This window comes from Lepidochelys kempii, chromosome 6 (genome assembly GCF_965140285.1).
Source record: "Lepidochelys kempii isolate rLepKem1 chromosome 6, rLepKem1.hap1, whole genome shotgun sequence".
NCBI classification, from domain to species: Eukaryota; Metazoa; Chordata; order Testudines; family Cheloniidae; genus Lepidochelys; species Lepidochelys kempii.
Window position 1 is genome coordinate 90213515 of NC_136385.1, and position 15327 is coordinate 90228841.

The 15327-nt window shown below is 38.6% G+C and overlaps 1 protein-coding gene across 8 annotated transcripts in view; it reads left to right on the plus strand.

Annotated features, from left to right (window-relative positions):
• Nucleotides 1-15327, plus strand: part of MIA2 (MIA SH3 domain ER export factor 2) — a 67722-nt gene that overhangs the window by 27081 nt on the left and 25314 nt on the right. For 7 of the 8 annotated variants that reach the window (XM_073349108.2, XM_073349109.2, XM_073349111.2 and 4 more), the window contains 7 exons: nt 29-160; nt 10634-10655; nt 10780-10868; nt 11359-11430; nt 12266-12376; nt 13682-13753; nt 14086-14190. In XM_073349108.2, coding sequence (XP_073205209.1) covers nt 29-160; nt 10634-10655; nt 10780-10868; nt 11359-11430; nt 12266-12376; nt 13682-13753; nt 14086-14190 — 603 coding nt within the window. The remainder of the gene's footprint in view (nt 1-28; nt 161-10633; nt 10656-10779; nt 10869-11358; nt 11431-12265; nt 12377-13681; nt 13754-14085; nt 14191-15327) is intronic. The other variant, XM_073349110.2, reaches the window with a different exon arrangement.

The following is a 15327-nucleotide window of genomic DNA, read 5'->3' on the forward strand; positions in this document are numbered from 1 at the left end:
ATAAGTAATATTTTTATTTTTTTTTAAGGTTGTGACAGCGTTGCCTGAAGATATGAGACCTGGTCCTGATCTTTATGGTTTCCCATGGGAAATAGTGATTTGTGCTGCAGTTGTTGGAGTTTTTACAGTCTTACTGTTTCTGTGTAGGAGTTATCAATCAGTAAGTATCCAAAATGAAGTACAGATTTATGTAGATGGTTTGCATTTAAAAAAATTGGTTAAAATTGTCATTTCATCAGTTTGAATTTTTAATTAAAATAGGTGTCACGCTGTCTGGAGTGGCTCACAACTGTGAGTGCCTATCTTAGAGACTAACAATGCATCCGATGAAGTGAGCTGTAGCTCAAGAAAGTTTATGCTCAAATAAAATTGTTAGTCTCTAAGGTGCCACAAGTGCTCCTTTTCTTTTTGCGAATACAGACTAACACGGCTGCTACTCTGAAACCTATCTCAGGGCAGACACCCCAAACTGGTGGTATGTTCTATAATTAGATTTCACTAAACCAGTAACAAACGTGAACTCCTGGATCACTATACGTGTTTTACCATCAAGTCACAGACAGTCCCCTAGACTCTCCAGTCTGTCTTACCACCCAGACAAACTGGACTTGTGATCAAAGATTATTTAAACCTAAAATCCCGCCACATCAAGTTTCTCCCAGTCCCAAGAGGCCAGTCACTCACCCCAGATTAATTGGTACTCCAGACCTTAAACCAAAGAAAATACTGGTAGCCAATTTTGCAGTAAACTAATCTTTGGTTTATTCTGTAAGAAAAAAGAATGAGAGTTATTGAGAGGTTAAAGCAGATAAAATATAATGAGTAAATCACAGTTTGTCACTCCAAATGGTGTCAGTGATGTAATAAACTGCCAATTTCCCAAAAGTCCTTCAGGGCTATCCAGAATAACTATCTTCTCATTCAGTTATTCTGCTCTGTTAGAATCCAAACAGTCCAGAGATGAAGGATCTTTCCTTGAATCCATCTTTTATATCTTCTTTACTAGCTAGTTGACAGTGTCTGGACCCAAATACTTTTTTTCTTTGATGACAGATAGTGAGGAATGCACTTAGAGTCCTTGACTTGCTTTGAAATTAGCATATTCTATTAAAGTCCTTAAGTCCTTCATTACTATTTTATAAGATTTCTTTGACGGGTAATTTAGTTACAGGGTTATATACACATGTAAATGTTTGTTACATTATAACAAGAATAGATAAACGAGAAAGTAATGATCCATTAATTTTCATGAAGTTTAAATATCTGAATGCACACTTACATTTTAATAATTGCTTTGATCTACACTAACATACAAGTGAATTGGCCTGTGGCCCTGATCTGACCTGGTTTGCGAGTGTCACAATAAAGTTTTAAGTCAGCTGGTCATACAGTTGATGATATTCTTTCTGAAACTGGAGGAAAATTGGGTAGTAGCCTTCTTGTCAAGGTTCTTAGTGGTTGACTGTTTGCTGAAAGAACATTGCTTTTAATGTGAAATGCATATTCACCTTATAACAGCAAATTAAATTAAACAGTGATAAAGTTTCCCCTTTCTACTTTCTCATTTTATGGGACAAATTTTCAAAGCCAGCTTCCAAAATAACAGCTGCATGTTTTAGTTTCCCATTTATTCCTTAAGCATCTTGTGGGTATTTTTACTCTCATATCTCTTGGTACTTCACTATATTTGATTGTAGCTATACCAGCTAGGATTGTGATCTTGACATATATTATAGGATAAGTAGGAGCAGGCCCATCTTGGATGGGAGACTGCCTAGAACAGTTCAGGATGCTTCAGGAAGTGATGTTGGTGATTTAGTATGTTGCACTACTGAACCAATGCCTCAATATGTTGCTGGGGAGCACTGCTCTTTTAGAGGAACATAATACAGAGGTTCTTGGCCACACAAACTTATTGAAAATCTAATGACACTTTTGTGCAAGATTTGTCGTTTGTGCTGGTCAAATTCCAGTCAGAGTAATAACATCCTAAATTCTCCCTACAGTTCAAAATAGATTAAATATTCTTAACTTGCTGACCTGAACTACTGTGTAGTGTCTGTCTGCTTTTAAGTAGCTGCAGCACTGTGCATAAGAAATAGCTACATTTCAGTGGTAAATGTAATGATTCCTGTGTTTTGAAGATATGGTACAAAGTGTTAATAACTTCCATCATTTGAGTTGCAGCATCTTTTTTTTGTTTGAAAATAATTCTAATATCTCTTTGATCCTAAAATAAAATATCATCATTTGATGTTTGTGTGTTACATGTAGGTCTTTTTGTTTTCCATCAGTGAGGCAGAAATTATGTCTGCAAAAAAGCTCCTGTATGTGTGTAAAATTACAATATTTTTAGTTTGGACATTAGTCCATTAAGCATCATGTCCTGTTTCAGTGACTGACACAGTTATCTCCCTGTAATAAGAACAGGTCATGCTGGGGCCGGGGGGAAGTGGCACTATATGTGAAAGAAAATGTAGACTCAAATGAAATATAAATCTTAAATGAATCCACATGTTACATAGAATCTCTGTGGATAGTAATTCCATGCTCTAATAAGAATATAACAGTAGGGATCTGTTATCGACCACCTGACCAGGGCAGTGTTAGTGACGATGAAATGCTAAGGGAGATTAGAGAGGCTATCAAAATAAACTCAATAATAGTGGGGGATTTCAATTATCCCCATATTGACTGGGTACATGTCACCTCAGGATGAAATGCAGAGACACAATTCCTCGATATTTTAAATGACTTCTTGGAGCAGCTGGTACAGGAACCCACAAGGGGAGAGGCAACTCTCAATCTAGTCCTGAGTGGAGTGCAGGATCTGGTCCAAGAAGTAACTATAACAGGACCGCTTGGAAATAGTGACCATAATATAATAACATTTAACATTCCTGTGGTGGGAAGAACACCTCAACAGCCCAACACTGTGGCATTTAATTTCAGAAAGGGGAACTATGCAAAAAGGAGGAGGTTAGTTAAACAGAAATTAAAAGGTACAGTGACTAGAGTGAAATCCCTGCAAGTTGCATGGACACTTTTCAAAGACACCATAATAGAGACTCAACTGAAATGTATACCCCAAATTAAAAAACACAGTGAAAGAACTAAAAAAAAGGCGCCGTGGCTTAACAACCATGTAAAAGAAGCCTTCCTAGATAAAAAAATCATCTTCTTTTAAAAAGTGGAAGTCAAATCCTAGTGAGGTAAATAGAAAGGAACATAAACGCTGCCAAATTAAATGTAAAAATGTAATAAGAAAAGCCAAAAAGGAGTTTGAACAATAGCTAGCCAAAAACTCAAAAGGTAATAACAAAATGTTTTTTAAGTATATCAGAAGCAGGAAGGCTGCTAAACAACCAGTGGGTCCCCTGGATGATCGAAATACAAAAGGAACACTTAAAGACGATAAAGTCTTTGTGGAGAAACTAAATGAATTTTTTGCTTCAGTCTTCATGGCTGAGGATATTAGGGAGATTCCCAAACCTGAGCCGTCTTTTGTAGGTGACAAATCTGAGGAATTGTCACAGATTGAAGTGTCACTAGAGGAGGTTTTGGAATTAATTGAGGAACTTAACAGTAACAAGCACCGGGACCAGATGGCATTCACCCAAGAGTTCTGAAGGAACTCAAATGTGAAATTAACTATAGTTTGTAACTTGTCCTTTAAATCAGCTACTGTACCCAGTGATTGGAAGATAGTTAATGTAACGCCAATATTTAAGAAGGGCTCTAGAGGTGATCCTGGCAATTATAGACTGGTAAGTCTAACGTGCGTACCGGGCAAATTAGTTGAAACAATCGTAAAGAATAAAATTGTCAGACACATAGAAGAACATAAATTGTTGTGCAAAAGTCAACATGGTTTCTGTAAAGGGAGATCATGTCTTACTAATCTATTAGAGCTCTTTGAGGGGGCCAACAAGCATGTGGACAAGGGGGATCCAGTGGACATAGTGTACTTAGATTTCCAGAAAGCCTTTGAGAAGGTCCCTCACCAAAGGCTCTTAAGTAAATTAAGTTGTCATGCGATAAGAGGGAAGATCCTTTCATGGATTGAGAACTGGTTAAAAGACAGGGAACAAGGGGTAGGAATAAATGGTAAATTTTCAGAATGGAGAGGGGTAACTAGTGGTGTTCCCCAAGGGTCAGTCCTAGGATCAGTCCTATTGAACTTATTCATAAATGATCTGGAGAAAGGGGTAAACAGTGAGGTGGCAAAGTTTGCAGACTATACTAAACTGCTCAAGATAGTTAAGACCAAAGCAGACTGTGAAGAACTTCAAAACGATCTCACAAAACTAAGGGATTGGGCAACAAAATGGCAAATGAAATTTGATGTGGATAAATGTAAAGTAATGCACATTTAGAAAAAATAACCCCAACTATACATACAATATGGTGGGGGCTAATTAGCTACAACTAATCAGGAGAAAGATCTTGGAGTCATTGTGGATGGTTCTCTAAAAACGTCCACGCAGTGTGCAGCGGCAGTCAAAAAAGCAAACGGGATGTTAGGAATCTTTAAAAAAGGGAAGGAGTACTTGTGGTACCTTAGAGACTAACCAATTTATTTGAGCATAAGCTTTCGTGAGCTACAGCTCACTTCATCGGATGCATAAAGGTGGAAAATGCAGTGAGGATGTTTTCATCCATACAGACCATGAAAAAAATGGGTGTTTATCACTTCAAAAGGTTTTCTCCCCCCACCCCAGAGTTAAGAAACTCTAGAGTGGGGTGGGGGGAGAAAACCTTTTGAAGTGATAAACACCCATTTTTTCATGGTCTGTATGTATAAAAACATCATCACTGCATTTTCCACTTTTATGCATCCGATGAAGTGAGCTGTAGCTCATGAAAGCTTATGCTCAAATAAATTGGTTAGTCTCTAAGGTGCCACAAGTACTCCTTTTCTTTTTGTGAATACAGACTAACACGGTTGTTACTCTGAAACCTGTCATTAAAAAAGGGATAGAGAATAAGATGGAGAATATCTTATTGCCCTTATATAAATCCACGGTACGCCCACATCTTGAATACTGTGTACAGATGCGGTCCCCTCATCTCAAAAAAGATATAGTGGCATTTGAAAAGGCTCAGAAAAGGGCAACTAAAATGATTAGGGGTTTGGAATGGGTCCCATATGAGGAGAGATTAAAGAGGCTAGGACTTTTCAGCTTGGAAAAGAGGAGACTAAGGGGGGATATGATAGAGGTATATAAAATCATGAGTGGTGTGGAGAAAGTGAATAAGGAAAAGTTATTTACTTGTTCCCATAATATAAGAACTAGGGGCCACCAAATGAAATTAATGGGTAGCAGGTTTAAAACAAATAAAAGAAAGTTCTTCTTCACTCAGGGTACAGTCAACCTGTGGACCTCCTTGCCTGAGGAGGTTGTGAAGGCTAGGACTATAACAGGGTTTAAAAGAGAACTCGACAAATTCATGGAGGTTAAGTCCATTAATGGCTATTAGCCAGGATGGGTGAGGAATGGTGTCTCTAGCCTCTGTTTGTCAGAGGGTGGAGATGGATGGCAGGAGAGAGATCACTTGATCATTACCTGTTAGGTTCACTCCCTCTGGGGCACCTGGCATTGGCCACTGTCGGTGGACAGGATGCTGGGCTGGATGGACCTTTGGTCTGACCCAGTATGGCCATTCTTATGTTCTGGCTTTCTTAGAAACTTCCAGTGCAAGGTGTTGTGCTGAAATAATGGATTGTTTGCTTTCTTGTGTTTCCAAAGCAGACATGTCCAATGTTAGTAGTCTTCACTGGCCTGGAGCAGTAATACTCAATAGGTGGCATGTGGGCCAAATGTGGCCTACCCAGGTTTCCTGTGTGGCCTGCCAGCTCATCTTAAAAAATGTTTACAATTACGTTCACAAACTGTGATGTGCTGCCTATCATTTGCCTATGACTTTCTTAGTAACCCAGCTCTGAGGGCAGTGCCACTGCCAGCAAGAGCGCAGAAGTAATGGTGGCATGGTATGGTATCGCAAAGTCAACAGCAAAACCTGAGCTTTTAACCCGAACTGGACAGCGGATTTTCTCTCCTTTTTTTTTTTTTTTTTTTAATGCCACCTCATTTAAACACAAAACCTTTGTGCTTAATATGCCAAACCACTGTATCCATCTGTAAGGTTGTCAGGGTGAGGCGCCTCTTGAATCAAAGCACAGTAGCTTCAACACAGTCTATCCTGCTGGCAGTGTTGCAAGACATGACAAAATTGAAAATCTGAAGTCTTCGTATCACACTTCAAATGCCATACTTGTAACATCAGCGACTGTACAGGAAAAAGCAACAGCTGCTTCTCTTGGAATAATGTTGGTACTGGCTAAAAAGAAAAAGCCTTTCCTGGAGGCTAAGTTTGTGAAGAAGTGCACGTTGAAAATGCTGAAGGACCTTTTTGCCAGAGATAAAAACAAAGATGACATTGCGAACCGTGTGAAACAAGTTATCCTGTCTGATTCCATGGCAGTGCGAAGATTAGAAGTAATTTACAAGGATTGTCTGTCAGCTCTGCTTTCTGATGTAAAAAACACCAAATACATGTCTCTTGCAGTGAACAAATCAAGTCATTTAAGTGACACTGCCCAGCTATTGCTGTCTGTTTAAAAATTTCACCATCATGAAATCTAAGGAAGAATTTTTTTGCTTAGTACCATTGGAAAACTACACCACAGGAGAGATCACTTTTGAAAGGTAAAAGGCTCTTTTTTCGGGAGGCGGGGGGAAATAGCTTAGATTTGCAGAAAGTAAACTTGCTTGTTACAGATTGAAGTCCCTCCATGTCAGGGACAGAGAAGGGCTTTTTTTTATAGTTGGCAGTGATACATCTTTCATTAAATACACTTCACTGCATCATTCACCAGTCTGTCCTGTGCGGTAAGTTGTCTGGAGACTTGAAAAAAACAATGAGTATTGTGATGAGATTAGTGAACTACATATGCTCAACTTCTAGCTTGCAAAATTATTTTAAAGCTCTTTTACAAGACATTTCAGCTGAATACAGTCCTGTTGCCGCACAACGACATTTGCTGGTTAAGTAGGGGCACATATTAGAGAGGTTTTGTGTGTTTCGAAAAGAATTAATAGAAATTCTTTCAAACCACAAGACCAATAAGCTTGTGAGTTCCTGGAATTTATGAATGATGTCCCTTCTATGTCATGGGTAGCTTTTCTGTGTGATATTACTGATCACTTGAATTTCCTCCAGGGATCTGTTTGAAAAAGGGTGTGCCTTTCAGAGGAATCTTGAAATCTTTGACAGGAAATATGTTGCACTTCCCTACATTGTGTGTTGTTGCTACAGATAAAACTTCAATGAAAACGGTGCAAGAATTCCTAAGCAATCTGATCAAAAAATTTTAAAATGCGAGTGGAGAATTTTAAAATTCCAAAGGATTTGCTTTTATTTGTTTGTGATCCATTTGTTGTCTCTGCCAATGGACTGTGCCCTTTTGAAGCACAGAACATTCTTGATTCAATTAACGAAACTGCCTTTCAATTAGAAATTGTAAGGCTCCAGAGCTCAGACGTCTTGAAGGCAAAATTCAGAGAAGTGGGACTTTGTGATTTGTGGACTCAATATGCTGACCTGTTTCAGAATTGTCAGAATCTAGCCATCTATCTTTTAATAGTGTTGGGATCAACGTACCTCTGCAAATCTGGGTTTTCTATCATGAACATTATAAGAGACCAACACCGCAATCACCTGATAGATAAGCATCTTCACAACTGCATGTGCCTTGCCCTGACCTACAAACCACTCTTCAAAAAGCTTGCTAAAGATTGTAACAAACACAGGTAATTGTGTTGATTTATAATCTTTGTTAAAAGGTAGAAACACTAATACTTATGTTGCAATCAAAGTCTTTATTGGCAGCTGAAGTGGTTTTACTTTTGTCAGCCTTCTTCGCAAATGGCCCGCCTCTTGTAATAAAATTCTGAAATTGGCCCACTTTAATTGAGGATCACTGGCCTAGGGTCTCTCAGTCATGCAGGACAGCTAGGATCAAGGATAGATAAGTTTATCAACGTAAGGATATTTCTTCTTAATGTATGTGACAGTATAGATCCCACTGTAGGTGTCAATGAACCTTTTGCATTCAAGTCTCTCCTCCTCCCCTTCCCCCCCCCCCTTTTTTTAACAATAGTGTCTGTTTACACTGCATACACCTTGTACTCCTGTACAAGGGCATTAAGGGCTGAGTGACTGCAATCCTCTCTGTTCCTTCTAATCTGTGAATGTCTAACCCACTAGGTTTCGCTGAACCTTCTCAAAATCTTCTACAAACCTTCAGAACTCTTGATATTTCAACATATGACCACTGTGATTAGAATTGACCCATCTGGACTGAGTATTGGCAGTTAGATCCACCTGTACAGATCTCCCAGTACAGGGCTACTTAACATGGCCTGAAGGTCTCATCAGATCCTGAGGAGACAAGCTACGTAGTACTGCTAACAGACAAGCCAATTTTATTTATTGCCCAGTCTAGCCACAAGTGATGCCAAAGACCAGTTCAGAGAAAAGGGCACCGAGAAAAGACTCATCACTGATCTCAACACCTCGAGTACCCAAGTCCCAGGACTGAGAGAGGGCGCTCCAAACACGGAGTTGTGGACTCTGGGCAGAACTCGGTGTCATTCCACAAGGACAGACTCATACATCTCCCAACCTGTCTGAACATATCATCTCAGAACCAGGGTCAGATGCAGTCATTGCACTTGATGTGTTGGATGTTGGCTGACTGAGCACTGCTGGTAGAAACTGCCGCCTATAGATTTGGGAAGTCCTCATACAAAGTGGGAAACCTTCCATTAGGAATACTTGCTCCTCAAAATGGCAAAGATTTTTCATATGGACAGCCCAATGTGATCTAGACCTGGTAGAGGCCTTGATATTGAAGTTCCCTAACTACCTGCTGCACCTGAAATATGCTGGAATAGCATTCAACTCTCTCAAGGTTCACCTTGCAGCAATATTGGTGTGTCATGCTCTGGTACGCTCATTTGGGATCTCACATTTGACAATATCCAAATTTCCTCGGGGCCTCCTTCATATTTACTCTCTGGTTAGACTGACTCCCACGTGGGCCCTCAACATTGTCCTTCTAAAACTCCTGGAGACTCATAAGAACATAAGAATGGCCATACAGGATCACACCTATGGTCCATGTAGCCCAGTATGCTGACCTCAAACAGTGGCCAGTGCCAGATGCTTCAGAGGGAATGAACAGAACAGGGCAATTGTTGAGTGATCCATCCTCTGTCATCCAGCTTCTGGCAGTCAAAGGTTTAGGGACACCTAGAGCATGGGGTTTCATCCCTGACCATCTTAGCTAATGATGGACTATCCTCCATGAACTTAGCTAATTTTTTTTTTTAAACCCAGTTATACTGTTGGCCTTCACCGCATCCCCTAGCAGCGAGTTCCACAGGTTGACTCCTTTAGAACCACTGTCATATTGCTCAGTACATTTCTTTACCATCAAAACGGTCTTTCTGGTTGCCATCACCTGAGCATGGGGAGTCACTGAGCTCCAAGCCCTCATGGCCACACCACCTTACTTGGGTTGCCACTTCTGAGGTACAAAAATACAGGACATCTGAGATGATCCTTCGCCCATAAAACTGGACAGTTGGTAGTGTGTGTTGAGCACTTTTACAGATTTCCCAGGACAGCTACCTGTGGGGGAAAAAAGAAAAGCAACGATCCTGGGAAAATCTGGACAGGTGGCAACTCTACACTTTGCACATCCTCCCATATAGACAAGATGGTACTGAGACCACACCCCAGTTCATGCCTTAGGCAGTCTCGCAATTCCATCTGAAGAATCAGTTACCTTGCCGTTATTTTTTTCTGAAACCTCCCTCAACACCTGGAGGAAAAGCTACATGCTCTCCCTCTGAATGTCAAGGCATACTCCACCAGGGAACTGGCAGCATCTTCTTCCTGCCAGTCTCTGAGATCTGCAATATGGAGCAACCCACTGACTTTTGTTAAACATGCTGTAGGCATGGCAGCTGGGTCAGATACCAAGTTCAGGAGCAGTACTTCAATCACTGTTTGACTGATACAAATAAAACACCTCACTTCTATTATCTAGGGATAATATTGCTCATCAGTCACCTACAATGGGTTCCACACTGATGAATACGCAAAAAAAGAGAGAACAGTTACTTCCCTGTAGTAACTCTTGTTCTTCACGATGAACATAGTCCGTGTGGATCCCACAACCCACCTTCCACGCCTGCTTTTCAGATTCCTTAGCCATCACTGCTTTAAATGGTGAGAGAATCGGTGTGTGTGTGTGTGTGGTTTCCCCACCCTTTATGGGCTTGTATGGGAGCGTGAGGAGGCACAGAACTTGTGCACAGCCCCAACAGATGCTGCTATTCAAAAGCACCTCCAGTTTCATATATGTGAGATGGGTGTGCACCTATGGTGGGATCCATGCTGACTACAACATCACAAAGAACCACAGTTACTGTAGATTATGTAAACATTGTAACGTTAAGTAAAAAATGCAGAGAAGATGAGGCTAAAAACTGAATAGTGTTATCCTTGCAAGCTGTGTAACATTATAGACAAATTTCAGTGCTTGTTCTTTTTGTTTCAGGTTAGAAGCAGATTTTATGTAGGTAAGTTAACTTTCCTTATTGTTTCTGTGGAGCGTGTTTCTAGCTACACTGGTAATTTTAAATTATTTTTATGATAGTTTTTAATAACTTGAATGTTACAAAATGGAGCTACTGTCCTTTGTAGGAAGGGAAAAACAGCTTGCCAGTAAAGTTGCTGAACTAATTGAAGACAAATGCAAAGTTCTTGAAAAACTTAGTCTCCAGAAGAAAGAGGTAACTCTTATTTTTGTTCTCCTCCTCCAATGTATGTTTTTAACATATTGAGCCATTGTTGTTCTTTTAAGCAACATTTAAACTTTATTTAAACTTAAATATTAAAAGCTTATATTTATGATCATCTTGAAATACTTGTGTTCTTTTTCCCCTTGGTTCAAATTCTTTTAAATGTGATACAGATTTCAATGCATTTTCCTCTTAAATTATAGTACAATACGCTGCATTGGAAATGTACACCTAGACGTCTTGCTTTTATGCTCCGTGCTAACCTTCGTAGGGCCAGATTTTTAAAGATACTTAGGCACCTAAAGATGGATGTAGGCCCTTCTGAAAATCCCACTAACGCCCATTGGGAATTAAGGTCTAGTGTGCCTAAATACTTTTAAAAATCCATCCCTTAGTGTTTTAAACTTAATCATAAATTAATTTCATTTTTTAAAACAATTTTTGATCTTACACACATTTTGATATCATGTATCTCTTTCAGTACGAAGACTTAGAATCATCTCTAAAGGATGCCAGTCTTCTGAAAGAGTCAACAAATACATCACATATTGAGGTAAAAACAGACTAAAAGAAACAAAGTGGCTTTTTTTGTATAATTTGAGGTGGTGTTTCAGGAAAACTGAAGGTGTCAGAAGTGTACTCTTTTTTAAATCTGTGGAATTGTTTTGCTAATCCAGGGTTTCTCAAACCATTACCAAATGAGACAGTGAATTAATTATGGAGTGGGTCAGTTATGCAGAGAAATTAATTATGGAACAAATCGGACATGCAGGCAATTAATTTTGGAGCAAATAATTATGCAGATAGCTTTCTCTGCCTGCTTCCTATAGGTGACATCCTGTAAAATTGTGATGCAAACCCCTCAAATGAGTGATGCAGAATCAAATGTGTATCACAGTATTTTGAAAAAATGTTGTATGACATATTGCAGCATAAATTTTAAATATTGACTAATAGTTCTGATTCAAAAATACACGCTAATAACTTAAAATAGCATGTGTTTTACATGTTGCTGTAATCTAGAAATGAATCCATTTTTAGATCCCAAAAATCAGGAACTTATTTGATAGAGGACTCCAAAAAAGCGTAGTCTCACCATACTTCTTATTGGGCTATTCAAAAGTAAATAACTAATAAACTGACAAATTTACTTAAATTCATTCTGGACTTGGAGTAAATATTGTAAGGTTGGGAATAAGACTGTTCATATGTAAGTGATTTAATCCCCACTTTAAACACAGATCTCAAAGCAAACTTAACTTTTGAGGCCTTATTGCACCTCTATAGATTATTAAAGTGTTCCATTAAAATACACTATACACACCTGTATTTAATTACTTTATAACTGTAAATTTCTATAGGTTAACTATCAAAATGACTTGTTTTAGGCAACCTGTGAAAAACTGAACAGGTCAAACACTGCACTCAAGGATGAAATAGAGAATTTAGAAAAAGAGCTGGAAGAAGAGAAGTCTAAGCGATCAGAACAGGATGACTTGGTAAGGTTCAGAAAAAACTTTTTTAAACATATTCAGATAACTTGGTTTTAAAAATTGGAACATGTTTTTGTGTATAATCAGAGTTATTTCTCTGAGAAGACATTTACTGAAAAGGCGGTCTTTTCATTCCTTTTTGAATTTTAATTTTGTTTTTTAAAATCATTCAAGACAATCCCAGGTAGTTAAGGTTCAGGAACTAACATGCAAGTATTTAGGAGCTAAAGATACAGCTGTACGTTGAATGTCCTATATAGCAAGGGTGAGAAAAGACTTGTTTAACAAGTAAGTGATTTTTTTTTTTAAACTTTTTTTTTTCTTTGCAGTTTATTTAATGCATCCAAATAAACTTTAGAATGTATGATTTGGAGAAGGTTCTCTGAATTTTAACTTCCTTTTTATTTAGAAAACAAAACTTTCTGTGCTGGAGTGGGGGGAATCATTTTCGCAAAACCTCCAAAAATGCTGTGTTTTTTGGCTCATTTATCAACAGCTAATCTTGGTTTTCCCCCTTCCCCTACAATGTTGTGCTGTTTACCATTGATGCTTATTGTCAGCCAAAGTAACTTGGTTCTATCTTGGGGATATTCAGGAAATGGGGGGCAGTCTTGTCTGGGTAGATAATGCTGAAACAAGCATTTTGTGGTTGCTATCAAGGGAGAAGTACCTCTCAGAATAACTTCTACAACTATGTAATTAGGGAAGCTCACAGAACTGCTGTTTATCGGGCTGTATAAAAGCAACCATAGAGCTCTTATGAATTATGGTCTCTTCCTTGCCTGTGATGCCAGTGCTGTTACTTTATGAACTAATTGATAAAGGGATTTGTAAGAGTGCTAAATTCAGTGAACGCTTAAACTTTTTTAAAAGCTGTAAAGGAGTAATAGTTGGAGGCCCACTCAGCTGACGTTTTAAATATCCTGCATAGGAAAATCCTTTCCTAAAGTACTTTTAGGGAAATGGATTAATTATTTAATGATTCTCCAATATCTCAGACAGTGGATGTAGTATACATATTATAAGCATTGTAAAAAGAAACAGTATGTTACAAGAATGGTAAAAAGAAGATAGTAGTATGTAATCATATGTCACTATCGTACAGTCAAAAAATCTTCCTTAAGGAAAATCTTTGAAAAGAAAACTGGTATTGTCGGGCCTGCAAAGACAATCCTTACGATTTAAAAATAAGTATTTTTACAGGAATACATTTTAGTAGCATTTTCTGAAAATTTATCTCATAAAATTAGTTTGGCTAAAAAGTTTCAACCTGGAAGAACTTGTATGAAAATAAATATTACGGCTTTGCAGATGGCGGAAATACAGAGAAGAATGGAGTCTTTAGAAAGTGAAGCAAAATCTATCCAGTCACAAGTGGCAGAAGTAAGTCAAATATCTGAGGTTTTTGTTCAAATTAGGAAAATCAATTACTAAAATAAATTGTTTCATCACAAATAAATACTCACAGGCATGACTTGACATGAATATCAATACCAGTCTTCTAGGGCTCAGTCCAACTTTTTGGTGTGTGGTAGCTGATTCATTTTACAAAAGAGCGTGGCAGTTACCATTAATTGAAAAGCACAATTACACTTTATTTTGTTAGTACACAATTATAAAACATACACTGCCAAGAAATTTATTGTAAACAGCAACAAGCTATTGGATCTTCAGATATACTGTTGAAGCAGTTTGCTTTTTTTTATTTCATTTAGGCCAAGACCACATTAAAAGTATTTCACATTAATAAAGAGAGACTTGAGACGTCTGTCCAAGATGCAATACAGGAAAACTGTCATCTTCAGGAAAGCGAGAAACAGGTAAGTTCTTCCTAGTTATGTAGTATTGTAGATATGCATGGCAGTTTCCACATAACTAAAGATATGATCCCTGCTCGAAGGAGTTCATCATCAAATTGAACATAACCAAATGATCCTGGAGATCGTGTGTGTGTATATATATTTACACACACACACCACACACAAAATCTCCAGGATATATGTTCACATATATATATATATATATATTTTTTTTGGAATAACTTATTTTAAATACTTTCCTTGGATCTCTCTTGCGCTCTCTCTCTCAAAAGGCTTTATGGAATGTGCATGAGAGAGAGAAGAAACCTTAATAAGTAAAGTGTGAAATACTTGTTCCACCCATAAAGGGCAGCATGAAAAAAAGCAACACTGATATTGAGAGAAGGATACAAAGGGGATGGGAAAAGGTTTTGCTGAGAAAAAAGAGGTTTTTGGAAGAAATGAGAATAAAGATTTAGGCAAGTACATAGTTGAGGTACTCCACAAAAGTGGGCACCAGAAGCTTGAACTTGATTCAGATGACAAAGACAGGGTTTAAATAGGAGAATAACTTAGCAAAGTGGCAGGTGAGGAAAATACTGTTACTGCAGTAGCATTTGGGATGGAATGGAGGAGAGCATTGTAAGAAGTGGGGAGGCCAGATAGGAGGGCACTGGAGTAGTTAGGCAAGAGATAAACCAGGCAGTGAACAAGGATTTTAGTTGCTATAAACCAGAACAGGAATGGTTCATCAGCTTTGTAGTAGAAAAGAAGAGAATAGAGTTCAGAATGACACAGAAGTTGCAGGCGTGGGTGGTGGGTAGGATGTTGGAATGATCAACTAGAGCTGCTCAGAAATGTTCCAACAAAACATTTTTCTATCCGAAAATGGCAATTAGTTAGAACTGAAATGTTCTGCTGAAACATATAGACTTTGACAGAAACCAGTTTGCCAGAAACTTACCTGGTTTCCTGCTCAGCTGCCCAGCTCCTTGGCAGCTTGCCTGGTGGGGAGCTTGGGAGTAAGGGCTTCTTGGCAGCCAGCCTGGTTAGTTGCTGGGGAACCTGGGCTTCCAGGACTTCCTGGCTTCACCACAGCCCACCAGGAGGGCTTCTGCAGAGCTGGGGTGCTAGGATTGCCGGGACCATTTAAACAAA